This window comes from Schistocerca nitens, chromosome 7, assembly GCF_023898315.1.
Source record: "Schistocerca nitens isolate TAMUIC-IGC-003100 chromosome 7, iqSchNite1.1, whole genome shotgun sequence".
Classification (NCBI taxonomy): Eukaryota; Metazoa; Arthropoda; class Insecta; order Orthoptera; family Acrididae; genus Schistocerca; species Schistocerca nitens.
This window is the reverse complement of record NC_064620.1, coordinates 580430867-580448139: the sequence shown is the minus strand read 5'-3', so window position 1 is coordinate 580448139 and position 17273 is coordinate 580430867. Positions and strand designations below refer to the sequence as shown.

Genomic DNA, 17273 nt, shown 5'->3' with positions numbered 1-17273 from the left:
GCTCCATAAGCAGCAGGTTTCGCTGCTCGCTCGAACCGGCCGCGGGTGCACCAGAAACCATGTGGCCTGGTCGAAAGAAAAGTGTGAGGCTTCATAATATGTATTTATATGTGTCGTGTATTGTGCATTTCTTGTACGTGAATGTGAATCTGCACATGAACTTTCCAAATCCTCCTCACACCTTTCCATAAAGCGTGTTCAAATCTTCAGTTGGGAAGTAGTTCTGAAGTATAGTAGTGCCAACCTTACTCCTGCGTAGGGGATCAGAGAGACGGCACAGGCAGATAAAAGTCAAAGACGTTCCAGTGTCACAAGACTTGGGGTGGAGAGGTTGGTCACGGTCAGGTGGTTTGACCATCCCCTCCACAGGGGCCCAGGAAGACCTCCGGGTCCCCGCGATATTCTGGGAGTGTTACAGAAGACGGGTAAGTGAGCAGACATGCTCTCAGTGCGTCTGTATCGATGTTCCCGCTTCGGATTGTGTGAGGAAATGAATGATCTCGTTAATTTAGGAAATTTGACCCCCCTGTGTTAATGTATCTGTTTCCCAGTTTGCCCGTTATACTCCTCACATAGTGGATGTCCCATGTATAATATTGGGAGGCTGGTGGTTTACATTTGGCCAACGCAATTCCGTCTTGCCCGTAGAAATGTGCGTGCAGGTTAGTACATAATATACCCGAGTTGTAAGCTGTAAAATTGTAATATCTGTAAACTGGAACAATTGCTGCAATCGCTGTAAAGTCGAGTGGTAATGTTTAAAATAAATAGGTAATCAGTTGTCATCAATCTTTAACATACCCTAAAAACGACATTGGAGTCAAGTTGAAGGAATTCGTCCAAAATAAAAGATATAGAATGCAGGGACCCATACGTCAGCGAGTGAGCCCTCCAGCCCCTTGGCTAGTGTCGTACAGAAAGGGCACGCTCTCTAGGTAGCGCTCTCGAGCTCCCCTCCCCAGTTACCCGTTGCGCAATTTTCATTCAGGGCTTGACGACATCAACTTGCATCTGGCGTCCCTAGGCAAGGAGGTTTGACGGTAATCTTTCTGTTTTATCCACGGACCCAACCAACCAACCAACTCGCAGAAGCGCGCCTCGACCGTGACATCGCTGGCCACAGTTCCTGTCGCGGCCATCGGCGTCCCAGGGCGTTACCGCCAACGGAAGAGGTCGCGCCATGGCTGAGCTCGGGTCCGCAGCCCCCTCTGCCTTTTGCATATAAGGAGGAGCGCTGGCCCCGAGACGGGCAGTCTATTGTCGATTGTCTATTGCTAGCCTTTTGTGGAGTTTATACAGAAGCCATTGCAGTGTGATATTTGCTATTGTATTCGACTAGGCTCAGTATCCGGATTACTCTTGCATATTAGTCGGACTTGTGCTGCTGGTGCACGTTTCGTCAGAAATAAAGATAAGTTATCTCTTCATTCTAGCTGGCGCAATTCTTGTCATTAATTATTTTTCAGCCGACAGACATAGCTACATCCTGGCCACTACGCACGCTTTATACAATTTGTGGTGGCTGCCCCAAAAGTACCGCCGAGGACCTTGGGTTTGGGAGCCGTCACAAGACTTTCAATGTCTGCAGACGCGCCAGAGAGCGATGCGATACAACTCTGACTCTCGCCCACCATGCGGTCCGGCAACCAGGTGTGACGCTCTGGGGTGTCATTTCATTTCATAGCAGGACGACCTTGGTAGTCATCTACAGCACCCTTACAGCACAGTGGAATGTCTACGATATTCTATACCCTGATTTGTTGCCCTTCGTGGGTTACACTTCAGCAAGATAACGCTCGCCCGCACACGGCGGGAGTTCCTATTGCCTGTCTTCCTGCTTGCCAAACCACGTCTTGGCCAGGCAAGGTCCCGGACCACTCTTCCAATTGAGAACGTTTGGAGCATTGTGGACAGGGCTCTCCAACCAGCTCGGGGTTTTCACGATCTAACACCAATTTTGAACGGAATCTGACGCGACATCCCTCAGATGGACGTCCAACGAGTCCCTCCGCGCATACGTGCGTCAGAGGCAGGGTAAATTGTGTGCCACCGGTGGAATAATAACCGCGTGTGGCGGTGTCTGAAAACGGGGGTCTTTATTGACGGAAGGCGCCTCGAGAGGGCGCTAGTCGACGATGATGCGGACGACGGCGCAGCGCCGCCACCACACGTGCCACGGCACGACGAGGTCGCGGACCAGCAGGCAGACGATGACGAAGTAGCCGAGCAGCACGAGCGCCATGAACGAGGAGATGACGGCGACGGTGTAGGCGCGCGAGATGCCCAGCTTGAGGCCCTCGGCGGCGAAGTACTGCAGGCCCAGCAGGCAGACGGCCACGATGCCCGCCACGACGAAGGTGAGCGCCCCCAGCACCAGCAGGTCCTCCATGAGGCTCTGGCGCACGCGCGGGTGGCAGAACCACAGCCGCAGCGAGCGCGCCACGCTGTAGCGCGGGATGCGCGTCACCGGGAACTCGAACAGGCACAGCTCGCAGTAGTTCCTGCGGACGCAACCAAAACAACGCAGCCCGCTAGGTGCGCTCTCGTCCAGTCCAGTATAGGGAGAGAGTGGCCATGGGCGAAGTTGCCCGTCATTGGTTGATTAGCTTTGGCGCCATTTTTCTGCCAAACGTCTCTCGCGCTTCCTGTGTTCGCCGTGCTTTTGTGTTGAATTGAAGTTCAGAGGACTTTTGGAAACTACACTCCTGGAAATGGAAAAAAGAACACATTGACACCGGTGTGTCAGACCCACCATACTTGCTCCGGACACTGCGAGAGGGCTGTACAAGCAATGATCACACGCACGGCACAGCGGACACACCAGGAACCGCGGTGTTGGCCGTCGAATGGCGCTAGCTGCGCAGCATTTGTGCACCGCCGCCGTCAGTGTCAGCCAGTTTGCCGTGGCATACGGAGCTCCATCGCAGTCTTTAACACTGGTAGCATGCCGCGACAGCGTGGACGTGAACCGTATGTGCAGTTGACGGACTTTGAGCGAGGGCGTATAGTGGGCATGCGGGAGGCCGGGTGGACGTACTGCCGAATTGCTCAACACGTGGGGCGTGAGGTCTCCACAGTACATCGATGTTGTCGCCAGTGGTCGGCGGAAGGTGCACGTGCCCGTCGACCTGGGACCGGACCGCAGCGACGCACGGATGCACGCCAAGACCGTAGGATCCTACGCAGTGCCGTAGGGGACCGCACCGCCACTTCCCAGCAAATTAGGGATACTGTTGCTCCTGGGGTATCGGCGAGGACCATTCGCAACCGTCTCCATGAAGCTGCGCTACGGTCCCGCACACCGTTAGGCCGTCTTCCGCTCACGCCCCAACATCGTGAATGGAGGGACGAATGGAGACGTGTCGTCTTCAGCGATGAGAGTCGCTTCTGCCTTGGTGCCAATGATGGTCGTATGCGTGTTTGGCGCCGTGCAGGTGAGCGCCACAATCAGGACTGCATACGACCGAGGCACACAGGGCCAACACCCGGCATCATGGTGTGGGGAGCGATCTCCTACACTGGCCGTACACCACTGGTGATCGTCGAGGGGACACTGAATAGTGCACGGTACATCCAAACCGTCATCGAACCCATCGTTCTACCATTCCTAGACCGGCAAGGGAACTTGCTGTTCCAACAGGACAATGCACGTCCGCGTGTATCCCGTGCCACCCAACGTGCTCTAGAAGGTGTAAGTCAACTACCCTGGCCAGCAAGATCTCCGGATCTGTCCCCCATTGAGCATGTTTGGGACTGGATGAAGCGTCGTCTCACGCGGTCTGCACGTCCAGCACGAACGCTGGTCCAACTGAGGCGCCAGGTGGAAATGGCATGGCAAGCCGTTCCACAGGACTACATCCAGCACCTCTACGATCGTCTCCATGGGAGAATAGCAGCCTGCATTGCTGCGAAAGGTGGATATACACTGTACTAGTGCCGACATTGTACATGCTCTGTTGCCTGTGTCTATGTGCCTGTGGTTCTGTCAGTGTGATCATGTGATGTATCTGACCCCAGGAATGTGTCAATAAAGTTTCCCCTTCCTGGGACAATGAATCACGGTGTTCTTATTTCAATTTCCAGGAGTGTATTAAAAGGTATTTGAATTATTGAGAGACTTGTTATGCGTTGCGCATGCGTGTTCGATTTAGTTGTATATCGTTTTTAGTAGGCAATTAGCGTTTGCGATCTTAAATACGAGTTGAAATAATGAAGCGTTTTGTGATGAAGTCGGTAGGCCTACATGTTTGAAGTAAACACGTTAGTAATTGTACAGTATTGTTTTTGACATCTGTAATTCGTTCTGCAGACGTTCGTAAATGACGTCAGGAAGGATTGAGTAACTCTTGTAATAAAGTCCACGTACAACTTTCTTAATGGTATATATTATCCGAAATACTTATTTAGTTACGCCTATAAAAATGTTTGGTTCTTCGCTTTACTCATCTACATCTACATCTACATCTACATGATTACTCTGCAATTCACATTTAAGTGCTTGGCAGAAGGCTCATCGAACCACAATCATACTATCTCTCTATCATTCCACTCCCGAACAGCGAGCGGGAAAAACGAACACCTAAACCTTTCTGTTCGAGATCTGATTTCTCTTATTTTATTTTGAAGATCATTCCTACCTATGTAGGTTGGGCTCAACAAAATATTTTCGCAATCGGAAGAGAAAGTTGGTGACTGAAATTTCGTAAATAGATGGTTCAAATGGCTCTGAGCACTATGGGACTCAACTGCTGTGGTCATAAGTCCCCTAGAACTGAGAACTACTTAAACCTAACTAACCTAAGGACAGCACACAACACCCAGCCATCACGAGGCAGAGAAAATCCCTGACCCCGCCGGGAATCGAACCCGGGAACCCGGGCGTGGGAAGCGAGAACGTAAATAGATCTTGCCGCGACGAAAAACGTCTTTGCTTTAATGACTTCCATCCCAACTCGCGTATCATATCTGCCACACTCTCTCCCCTATTACGTTATAATACAAAACGAGCTGCGTTTTTTTGCACCCTTTCGATGTCCCCCGTCAATCCCACCTGATAAGGATCCCACACCGCGCAGCAATATTCTAACACAGGACGAACGAGTGTAGTGTAAGCTGCCTCTTTAGTCGACTTGTTGCATCTTCTAAGTGTCCTGCCAATAAAACGCAACCTTTGGCTCGCCTTCCCCACAATATTATCTATGTGGCCTTTCCAACTGAAGTTGTTCGTAAAGTACTTACTTGAATTGACAGCCTTGAGAATTGTACTATTTATCGAGTAATCGATCACCTCATACTTTTCGTTATTTAGCGTCAACTGCCACCTGCCACACCATACAGCAATCTTTTCTAAATCGCTTTGCAACTGATACTGGTCTTCGGATGACCTTACTAGACGGTAAATTACAGCATCATCTGCGAACAACCTAAGATAACTGCTCAGATTGTCACCCAGTTCATTTATATAGATCAGGAACAGCAGAGGTCCCAGGACGCTTCCCTGAGGAACACCTGATATCACTTCAGTTTTACTCGATGATTTGCCGTCTATTACTACGAACTGCGACCTTCCTGACAGGAAATCACAAATCCAGTCGCACAACTGAGACGATACCCCGTAGGCCCGCAGCTTGATTAGAAGTCGCTTGTGAGGAACGGTGTCAAAAGCTTTCCGGAAATCCAGAAATCAACTTGAGATCCCCTGTCGATAGCGGCCATTACTTCGTTCGAATAAAGAGCTAGCTGCGTTGCACAAGAACGATGTTTTCTGAAACCATGCTGATTACGTATCAGTAGATCGTTCCCTTCCAGGTGGTCCATAATGTCTGATTTTAAGGTGTCAGTTTTTTTAAATATTTTTAGTCACGCAAAACAGGTAGCCCTATTACAATTTACTGCATTTTTAAGCTCTTATTTCTTTAACAGCTCGTGCATACTGGTAGCATCATAAGCTTTTCTGAAGCCAATATTTGACAGTCCTTGCTGGAAACGGAAAGTTCCTGTAATTGTTGTGCCATGCTCGGTCGACTTTATAGCGTGAAACTTTATTTCGTTCCGAATCAGAACACTAGGCATTATTTTGGTTTCAGTATTATTGCCTGCCTGTTGACGCAGGCAAGTTGTAAGCATGTTTTCCTCAGTTGTCGTGGTTGCTGAAACATTGTTCGTAGTAAATAATTGTAGGTACTCTTGAAGACAGTTTTTAATAGGCCTACTTACTGTGGGGCAGAAGGGATACGGTAGTTTTCTTGTTATATTTGGTCGTTATTACAGTAGCCTACATTTAACATTACCTGATTTTTGTAATCTTTTTCGTTTGTCTACGAGAGGTATTCAGTAAAGTCGTAAGCAGTTGTTTACTTGTGACATGCAAAAAGTTTGAAGACGTGACAAGAAGTACTAATACGTCTCACACTTTTTGCATGTCGCAACGACTTTCATTCATCTGACGTAATACAGGTACAGTCGTGGACAAAACGAGCGAGACCCCTCGCCTTTTCGTTATGCTGATCCGCACGGCTTTAAAGTCTGCTACACAGCATAACAGGCAAGGCGACGAAGTGCTACCAACATAATATGCACAGGCGTGAAATTCACAAACTATCTGAACTTTTTTAGACTGTTTTCCATAATTTGTAAGACTATATTAATGCTGATTAGTGTGTTAAATACAACACGTAAATATAAGACAGAAGTGAAAGAAGAAACGCTAATTGGTATGAACTGGACAAATAAAAATGAATTTCAACTTATCGAGATGACTTAACTGTTTCAGTAAGACAAAGAACCCCATATCGTTACGAAGTAGCAAAATATTATCCGCATTCGGCCGCGAAACGGTCTGTGTCAACGTTCAGACCAGTCATACTGGATTACCGTTGCTGACCTACCATGAAAGTGTGCAAATTTAGCAATTCACTTAAACATCATTCAGTGCCACACTTAAGTCAATTCCATTATTGACAGAAGCGGAAAAAGTAGGCAGTAACATGTATGAAATTCTACAAGAGTGTCATATTGATATCCACAGAGCGCCAGTACAGAATAAAGGTAGCGATAAAACGTATTGGGTGCGCGAGAATTTCTTAAAATTGCTTTACTGATATTCTACCTGCCTCCATAGGAATTAGAACCTAAAACAAACCAGACCTTCCTTTCACTATGCTAGCAGACAACCCAGGCAAACACCCCTCTATTATTACCCCAGACATGAAAAAGCCGGCAATTTCGCAATGAAAATCTGCAGTTTCTGTTGCATAGAGCTTTCTGGACTCAAAAACATGAATTTTCTTCCTTTATGTCACCGCTTATGTGACAATCATTCGGGATGTTTATCGAAATAACAAATTACTGTTATTAGAGAGTATATTTTGTAGGATAATTCTGCACCAGCCCAGGAAATAAACGGCTACACAGCTGCCAAACATATTCTGCATTGTTTCGAATTCTCCACTAGACTCGCCACAGCCAGAAAACGTTCATTAGCAGAAGTGTTTCTTAAGCTAGCTAGCAATGAGAATGTTCGCAGTTCTAAAACGCGGTGGCATTAACACTGGGATGTGAATTACCACGTGTATAGGCAAATACATTCTATTTGCATTCCTGTAAACGTGATTTGGATCGAAAACGTTGCTACGATTAATATGCTTATGTATCGACAGCAACTAGAACATTTCGAATAAAGAGTAGCGGGTGTTATTTATGCGGCCCTCATCTTCAGTGTTTTCGTTGTTAGGATTTCGTCACCTAAACCGGTAGAAACGGAACCCTACTAGTCTCACTTTCTTGACCGTCTATCGGTCTACCCAACCCTTAAAACCAGTTTACCTCCAGAACGGATGGACATAATAAGCGGAAATGTATCGCACCTCTTGCTGTAACCGGTCCCTTGGTGGTGTAAAAAAGTGAGCTTCTATGTCAACGCAATCAAAAGATACGACGGTTTATGTAAAGAAAATTTACGCGATAGGTCAAAAAATGGCTTCAAGAACTATGCGACCTAACTGCTTAGGTCATCAGCCCCTAGACCTGGAACTACTTAAACCTAGCTAGCCTAAGGGCATCACAGACATCTATGCCCGAGGTAGAATTCCAGCCTGCGACTGAAGCAGCCGTGCGGTTCGTCACTGAAGCGCCTGGAACCGCTCGGCCACCGCAACCCGGCGAAACCCTACTCACCTCATGTATAATGATAATATATACTGTCTAGTGAGGATAAACTGTATTCGCCAGCAACTCAGATCGTTTGATCACGGAACTTTTACGAAGCTACATTCGAACTTTGTTCGTAGTCGTCTGCAATATCCATTTATAAACACCCTAGGAACGTCGTATGCGATATCCACTTCTGAAGACGCTGGAAGATACTTCAGTACTGTAACAAGTTGGTGGGAATTTATTGTTATTGGTCCGCGCATGACACTTTATTTCAATATTAATTTAACGCGCCTAGGTGTTCGTATATTTCTGAAACTATTGAACAAAAAGTAAATAAACAGCAAACAACTTCGATGTTCAGATCAAATGAAAGTCACATGTCGTAATTAAAACATAATTTCGTTGTTGCATCTACATGACTACATCAACAGGATTTCTTTGCAATCCGGACTTACGTGCCTGGCAGAAGGTTCGGGTTATTTCTCTACCGTCCCACTCATTAACAGTGTGCGGGAAAAGGGACCACATAATCTTTTCTTGCGAGCCTTGAATTACATTATTACTATGGTTTCTTCCTGTTTAAGTTCCCGAGGAAATACCCTGATCTTGCTGAAACTTCGCTCAGTGAAAGCGGGGACAAAATAAGCGAACACGTGTCTCGGCTTATCTGCTTACACTCTACCGCTTCTGAGAAAACGGAGGGCAAAGTTTTCAATGCGCTGTTACTATACTGTAGATACCTCTTAGCGGGTAAGCATTCAACTGGAGCGGTGGCTCTGCGGCTACCATAGAGATTCCGAAACTTTGCACTGCGAGTTCGAAACCCGGTTTTTCCTTTTTTTTCACCTCACTCTCTGAATTATCTACGAATGTTTATTCCAATTTATGTTGAAACACTGTTGTCGCTATTCGTCAGTTAATTTACTGTGTAAAGAAATAAGTTAAAAAGGGAACACATAATGCGTAGTGGGGCGATCACTCTGTTGTAGAAATAATTCAGAAGCCAAGATCGCATAAATATTGTTTACTGGATAACCGGTTTCAACACACTAAACGCGCCATCATCGGATCTAAATATAGATTAACATTTATAAAATATTTGGTTATAACGATACATGAGGCAGCCCAGATGATTTTAGATCAGCTTGTCTCATTCGTTTATTACTTTTTAATTCATTAATTACACATAAAGTTAATTGGCGAATAATGACAACATTATTTCAACATAAATTAGAAAAAAACTTTCGTAGATAATTCTGATAGAGAGGCAGGAAAATAAAATAATTAAAAAACCCAATATGGTCTCGAACACGGGAATCAATGTTAAGAAGGAACGACGGTAGCCACTGAGCCACCGCTTCAAGTGCGTTCTCGGCTTCAGAAGGTATCTACACTAGAGCAACAGCGCGTTGATAACTTTGACCGTCGTTTTCTAGGAAACGGTCGAGTGTCTGCAGATAAGCCGAAACACATGTTCGCTTATTTTGTCCTCTCCTTCACTGAGCAAAGTTTCGGGACAATCAGCCTATGACACTTGGCGAGTTCCCCTCGCTCGTCGAGTCGCTTCTTACGCCCGGCGAGAATTATGTATGCCTCCGAGTAAACTGCGCCACTTGGAAACACGGCGAGTGGGGATAAACACGTTTTCCTTCTTATAAGGCAACCTCCTACAGATAAAATTCACGAAGTGTTCTTCAGGTTGCCTCAGATATTTCAGAAATGTTTCTTGCGTCAGGCCTGCCGCATATGCAAAACGTAAACATTTCATGTCATGTAATATTTATCAGGATAAGACATGACAAGAGAGGACCAGTCCCTTCTGAGAAAAATTAGAGATTCTAAGTTGCTCCACTATGTATTGACACGGGTACGGGCTTGCGATCTCTCTTTTATGCCATCGATTTCTGTGTTACACATACTTGGCCACTGCGTTGCGGCTGCCATCTTGGAGGAGGCAGTCTGTTTCCTGCCAGCGCTGTTTCCGCAGCCAATATTAACCGCGACGAATCATTCAGTCAACGCTAAATGGCCCATCTGGCTGAGGCAGACTAGGGCGCTATAATAGAACTCCATGCAGAGGGATCTTCAAATGCCGACATAGCAAGAACTATGGGCCTTCACTAGTCGACGGTAGCCAGGTGGATCAGACGAAAGGAAGAGAGTGGTAACCTGAATGGGAGGCCTCATGGCCGTCGCCGCAAAACAACAGCAGCTCAGGATCAGCAGATACGCCGTTGCAGTGAGAACCATCCATTTGTCAACGCACGACAAATCAGCAAATTCATGACGCTTGGAATCAGTTACTTGAACTAGTTCTGTGGCTCGAGTCGTGGGCTCAATGCCCAACAGATTTCCAGCTGTTGTGGAAGCCAAAGGAGGCTATACGCGATTTTTTTTACAGACTTATATTTTATATAATTTCAAGGAAACGCAGTAAGTGGAATGGGGACAAACAAATTAATTCACAGCAAGATATGTAATATTTAATTTGATAAGAGAAGAAATACTCACCTTATATATTCATTCAGTCTCTATAAAATACGTGACACTCGTGTGTATGCAAGAAGGGTACAAAACAGTTCAGCACAAAATAAAAACATTGAGGAGAAGCTCGCCGATGAAGACGTAATTGCAGAACAAAGGGTGGGCTAGAAGGAGAGGTAAGGAGGCCCGAAAAAGCAGAGCAAAATCAAATACCCAATAGACTTTGAGTCGTTGTCGCAGCAAAGAACGGTTGGTATATGCGATTAGGAGCAACTGTACAAGAATAGTTTTATTTACTGATTTTTGAGGCTTTATTTTGTGACGGCTAAACAGTGCTGCATCATGAGACCCGCTATTTTTCCACATGTGGCTAAACATCAGAGCTGAAAAAATTTTGAGAGGTACCGAAGTTCTCTGGAAGAGTAAAGTGTTTTAGACAAGAAGATGATTTTTAGTTCATTTCATTTTAACCATTCACACTATGCTTCGACATTCTAATCTTTGATTTCATTTTATTATTATGTATCTTTTCTTCAGTGAAAGTCAACGGTAGTAAGTTTCAAGATATGAAGAATAACTGGAAGTTTTTAATTTGTGGAAAGCGTATTTAACAGTTAACATTTACAACAAATCTGTAGTTATAGGACATATTAACAAGCAAGTAGAAATGGCACTGTGGAAAGATCGGGTTGGCCTCTAAAGGGTAACGACGGTAAAATAGCAAATACGAAACTATGGGTAACAACTATTGTTGATGGTGAGGAGCCGTAATCGATATGCCACTATTCTGTAATTGTATTTCTGAAGTTTATCGTCAATCCTAGGACTGACACCGATACTCTGTTTTACGTAAAGAATACAACCTTCAAAATGTATTTAGCAGCGCAGAATATTAAATCACAACTTATAGATCAGGAACCTAATCCAACTGCCTTTAATTTTATTCTCACGGATGACATTGGGACAGTAAATAACAAGAGAAATAACAAAACTCTCAGAATCAATATATAGAATTCAAGTGACCAGTGGATTCAAAAGTTTGCTATAATAGCGATTAATTGCTTTTACAGACTCCTTCATGCCTACATTTTCTATCAGACAATGTTTGAAACTAGGACTTACAAGGTAAACAATTTTTCCACAAATTGTCAAATTGGAAGTCGGAGAGCCAGTTACATAAATTACGATGACAACAAACGTTTTTGAAGTAAACTGATCACAGGAGGCATCCAACACATTTATTGTGTGTTACATGCACAGTATGTAAACTGGCAACGCCACCAAAACACAATACCACTAACAGGGGAACATCCCCATCGCACCGCCCTCAGATTTAGTTATAAGTTGATACAGTGGATAGGCCTTGAAAAACTGAACACAGATCAATCGAGAAAACAAGAAGAAGTTGTGTGGAACTATGAAAAAAATAAGCAAAAAATACAAACTGAGTAGTCCAAGCGCAAGATGGGCAACATCAAGGATAGGGTGAGCTCAGGAGCGCCGTGATCCCGTGGTTAGCGTAAGCAGCTGCGGAACGAGAGGTCCTTCCTTCAAATTTCCCCTCGAGTGAAAAGTTTAATTTTTATTTTCAGACAATTATTATCTGTCCGTCCGTCCGTCCGATGCGAGGTAACCGCGCCGTAGTATGATGACGCTACACCTAAACAAACGTCGAAAGACATGACGTCAGTCGACTATAGCGCACGGAAGAGAGAGTATTCCTGCTATCGAGGCTCCCTGGCTGGCAGTTAACTGTTCGCTACTTTGGACGAGAGTGTATTAAATACGTGAGATGCATTGCGTGGGCAATATGAATCCAGCAAAAATAGCTCGTGACTTCAATAACAATGTCAATGAATATTTTCCGAACTGTAAGGCATCGGAAAGTTCCTTAAGGGATCGAACGATTGTCGAACATTTGTATGATTATTTCCTACATTTGTTGATAAACAGTACGTGTGGTGATGATTGTCTGAAAATAAAAAAATCAAACAACTCACCCGACGGAAGACTTGAACCAACGACCTCTCGTTCTGCAGCACCTCACGCTAACCACGCGACCACTGCGCTCCCGAGCTCAAGCTATCCATGATGTTGCTTATCATGCGCATGGACTACTCAGTTTGTTTAGTTTGATTATTTTTTTCATAGGTCCACACAACTTCTTCCTGTTTTCTCGAATGACCTGTGTTCAGTTTTCAAGGCCTATCCACTGTGTCAACTTATAACTAAATCCGAGGAGGGTGCGATGGGGAGGTTCCCTTGTTAGCTATGAAACAACTGTAGCAAAACGGAGCATCCTCGTTATCCATGTGATGGATAAGACGACTAATTCGCAACATAAATGTCAATGTAAGCATCATTTTGTGTTGCAACATGCTTCCTGGACCAAATAACATACATTTCCTACGTCTTCAATGCGAATCATGTAGCAAATGTAATTTAAAGGACATAAAAATATCGAGTGAATTTACTAACATAATTATGAACCACTTGAATTTGCATTCAACAGGCAATGTTCAGAAGTCTGGTGCAGGAGTACTGCGTGCTCTAATTCGAAACAACAAAAATCAACAGAGTGACTATTATTGAACGTCATCAGGTCACTCATCGAGCATTCCTATGCAGTACTGTTACTGGTGACGTGTTATGATGCCTTTATCGTTAACTTCCTAAGAAGAAATGAAAGGCTGAGCCCCACCAAAAGACGTAAACTCGAGGAGAGAGTAGTGTGAACATAATATTTTACATTTGATAAATCCAAAAGTGTGTCTTGGGCTACGAATTCTGCCCCCAGGGTGTGGCCACACAGTTGGAATTTGTTGCCAACAACTGAGACACCTTTCGGTCACAGTGTAAGAAAATCGAGCAACAAAACTACATCACCTGTGCTACTGCATGATAACGCACTATGTTGATTTGAGAAACCAAATTACCCAGGAGATTGATAGGAAAGTCGTCTCTCAGGCACTTGTATTGATAGGGAAGTCCTCTCTCAAGCACTTGTCCCTCTCGTGATAGATTTGTAAAATTTTACCTTTCCCACTCTTGATCGATCAACCGTCAAGGCAATTAATTCATTTCTAGACGAAAATACTGTTTAAACTACTCTGGTTTAACGACATCGTTAGAACCAGTAGGTTTCTACAGGCGTAGAATTTGTAAACAACTTTAGCATTGTCATATCGTTTTAGATATCGTGAAAGAAAATTCTACTGCTAATTAATTTCTCTTTGATAATTACTGTTGCGTTTAGTAAACTAATGGCAAATGCAATTAAAATATTCACTGTACTAATACAAATTAAATTCAACTTACTACAGAAACATCACGACGGCAGTCTATCTTAATAAAGCATTAAGTTTCTGTGAGACGATTGAGCCTATTTTAACACGAATTAGTAGGATATTACAGACTTTACACTTCGAAAAGATCTGTATTTCTTTCATTTCCTGTACCATTCGTAAGTAGTATCAAAATGTGACATTTCATAGATAAAATTATGTATTCACAACAACAACAAAAATGTCGGCAGAAAACAAAAGTGGCATTATGAATCTGGCAGTACCGTAAGGTTTTCACTCTGACACTAAGAGTTACTGAAAGTAGCAAGACGAATTTTGCTCGAGCGTTGTCTTACGATTCCCTTATTAAGTTTTTATCTGCCTGCTTGTAGCTGTGCTACAAAAGAATTAAAAATCTGGCTTTCAGCAAGTCTCGAAAGGCGAACAAAAGCAGCTTGCACCTGGTTACTAAGCATGTTACCTGGGAACTGGTTTTTTCTTAAAGTGGGAAGACATCCTTTTGTGGTTCAATTGGCAAATGTCAGTCAGACGTGTGACGTTAGTCTAAGCGTTTCGGTGTGTTGAATTTGTACCAATGATTTTTCTACACGTTTTTTCTGCCCCAAATAGAGTTGAAGTCTCCCATTAGTATTTTCACGTCATCTTGGTGAATTTTGCTCATGGTATTTTCGAGTGCGTTCCAGAATTTTTCAATATTGTCGGTGTTTTTCTTATTTTCGATGTTGGTGGGTTCAAATGGTTCAAATGGCTCTGAGCACTATGGGACTTAACTGCTGTGGTCATCAGTCCCCTAGAACTTAGAACTACTTAAACCTAACTAACCTAAGGACATCACACACATCCATGCCCGAGGCAGGATTCGAACCTGCGACCGTAGCGGTCGCGCGGTTCCAGACTGTAGCGCCTAGAACCTCTCGGACACTCCGGCCGTCGATGTTGGTGGGGATACGTGCATTGATGAGTGTATATGTTTTACTGGGGCTCTGAATGACCATAGTCATAAGTCGGTTCTTGGCTCTTCAGTCCGGAACCGCGGGACTGCTACGGTCGCAGGTTCGAATTCAGCCTTGGGCATGAATTTGTGTGATGACCTTAGATTAGTTAGGTATAAGTAGTTCTAAGTTCTAGGAGACTGATGACCTCCATTGTTAAGTCCCATAGTGCTCAGAGCCATTGGAACCGTTTGATTGTCGTGTGATTTCTTTGACAGAGTTGATAGATCGGTGTTCGAGAAATGCAATGCCGAAGATTGGTACGCCTTTCGCTACCTTTTGTTGTATTCTGCTCTTGAAGATGCAATGGTTTCAATAATGCAAGTTTTCATTGTCAGTTAGTCGTGGTTCTTGAAGTGCAAGAATGAGAATTTTTTGTCGGTCCATTTCTTTTGTGAGATTATTTAGTTTTCGTGTTTGGATCAAGGTATCGATGTTTACTTTTAAATGCATGTTTTTTGCTTGTAGGGAAATTTACCAGAGATCTTCGATATTCTCTGTCGTGCTAACCTGGACTCCCCAGAATCCGAAAATCCAACTGCCGCCTGTCGACAGCCGGGTTGTGTACCACCTGGGATAAAGTTGACTTTGCTTGCATAGTTTACGTTTGCTTGTGTTTCATTGGTTGTGCTTGGGTGATACCAGGACCGGACAGGACCAGAGGGTGTTGAAGCCTTTGAAAGCAAATATTTTCAGCCAAGCTCATTTAGCTAACAGACGGTGACCAGAGTAGCGGTGATTTTCACTCAGACGTGTCTGGATTTTGCGTTCAACGGATTGAGTAGCCGTTCAGGATTGTGTTAGTATTTGGTTCACCCCTAGTAATTGATTTCCTCGGTACCACCCATATGGGGGAGGGTTTCCACTATCCACCACACGCGATTATTATTATTATTATTGTCATTATGTCTCAGCAAACCCGATATGGTGTATCTTCCCACCACTGAAATAGATGTGTATTGTTCGATTCAGTATTTCCATCACATAAATGTGGTTTATAATTACGTTACATTGCTACCAGTAGCCATATTTCTCACATTTTCTTAGACAGTTGCTACCTGTTACTCCATCATAGGAATTTATGTGCGAAGCATTGTTACAATACAGACGTTCAAATTATCCGATTTCTGTAATTTCATTTCGATACCAGATCGTTCTAATCGGATTCAGCCAGGTAGTCTTAATGTGGATATCCGACCACGACTGTCACCATATGATAGACTGTGTAAACCACACTCTTTATCGGACTGTTGAATATAGATCACTTATCTATGACAGGACCTGAATTCTTAAACACTGTGGAAAATAATAATCCGATGTGCTTATTACAAATACGTTATTTCAATATAAATATGTGAACTAACGAGATAACAGTTCATTTACAGGAGCAGAACTAATGTTCAAATGTTCAAATGTGTGTGAAATCGTATGGGACTTAAATGCTAAAGTCATCAGTACCTAAGCTTGCACACTACTTAACCTAAATCATCCTAAGGACAAACACACACACCCATGCCCGAGGGAGGACTCGAACCTCCGCCGGGATCAGCCACGCAGCTCATGACTGCAGCGCCCCGACCGCTCGGCTAATCCCGCGCGGCTACTAAAAGTATACTCGTCCACAAAACCCATGTGGACAATTATCTGATAATCGGTCAAGCTTTGCTTTGTCGCAGCTCTTTAGGATACAAGTCCATTTACTTTCAGGCTCCTCCTTACAATTCTTGCAATGCAAGATAATTGAAAAAACTCATCCACTCGACGCCAACTGAGGAACTGACTGGTGCATGTGTTGTTCAACACACAGTAGTTGTCACCCTCACTGGAATCAATGAGTGTGTGCGTGTGTGTGTTTTTGTGTGTGTGTGTGTGTGTGTGTGTGTGTGTGTGTGTTTGAGTGAGTTTTCGTGTTCATGCACAATCTGAATCAATACTATTAACATTAGACAGACAACCGGCAATAAATATTGCATCAAACATGACTGTAAAGTATGTTAATGCGATGGGAAGTTACAAACTGAATTTTCACCCAACCCACGTCCTGCATATTACGTTAAGTAAGATGTATTAACTCCATAGTATCGTTAGCAGAGAGTGCGCTCTTGTTGTGGAGGCCTGCGACAAGCGCAGCGATCAGCAGTGCCCAATGCCGCCGCGATTTGTTTATGTTGGCTGAGCGTGGACACTGCAGCAGACGCTTCGCCATAAACAGAAAGAAATCACCATGGCTCTGACTGCAGTGCGCGGGTATCACTGCCTGCGTGTTCTTATAGTAACCAACGTGAGACTCTACTCACAGGTGCCATGGAGCAATTGCAACGGGTATCATGTCATTAGT

At 44.2% G+C, this 17273-nt stretch overlaps 1 protein-coding gene across 1 annotated transcript in view; it reads right to left on the bottom strand.

The window, feature by feature from the left end:
• Positions 1–2125: 2125 nt before the first annotated feature.
• Positions 2126–17273, bottom strand: part of LOC126195757 (E3 ubiquitin-protein ligase MARCHF2-like) — a 44213-nt gene continuing 29065 nt past the window's right edge. The window contains exon 3 of the mRNA XM_049934385.1: positions 2126–2501. Coding sequence (XP_049790342.1) covers positions 2126–2501 — 376 coding nt within the window. The remainder of the gene's footprint in view (positions 2502–17273) is intronic.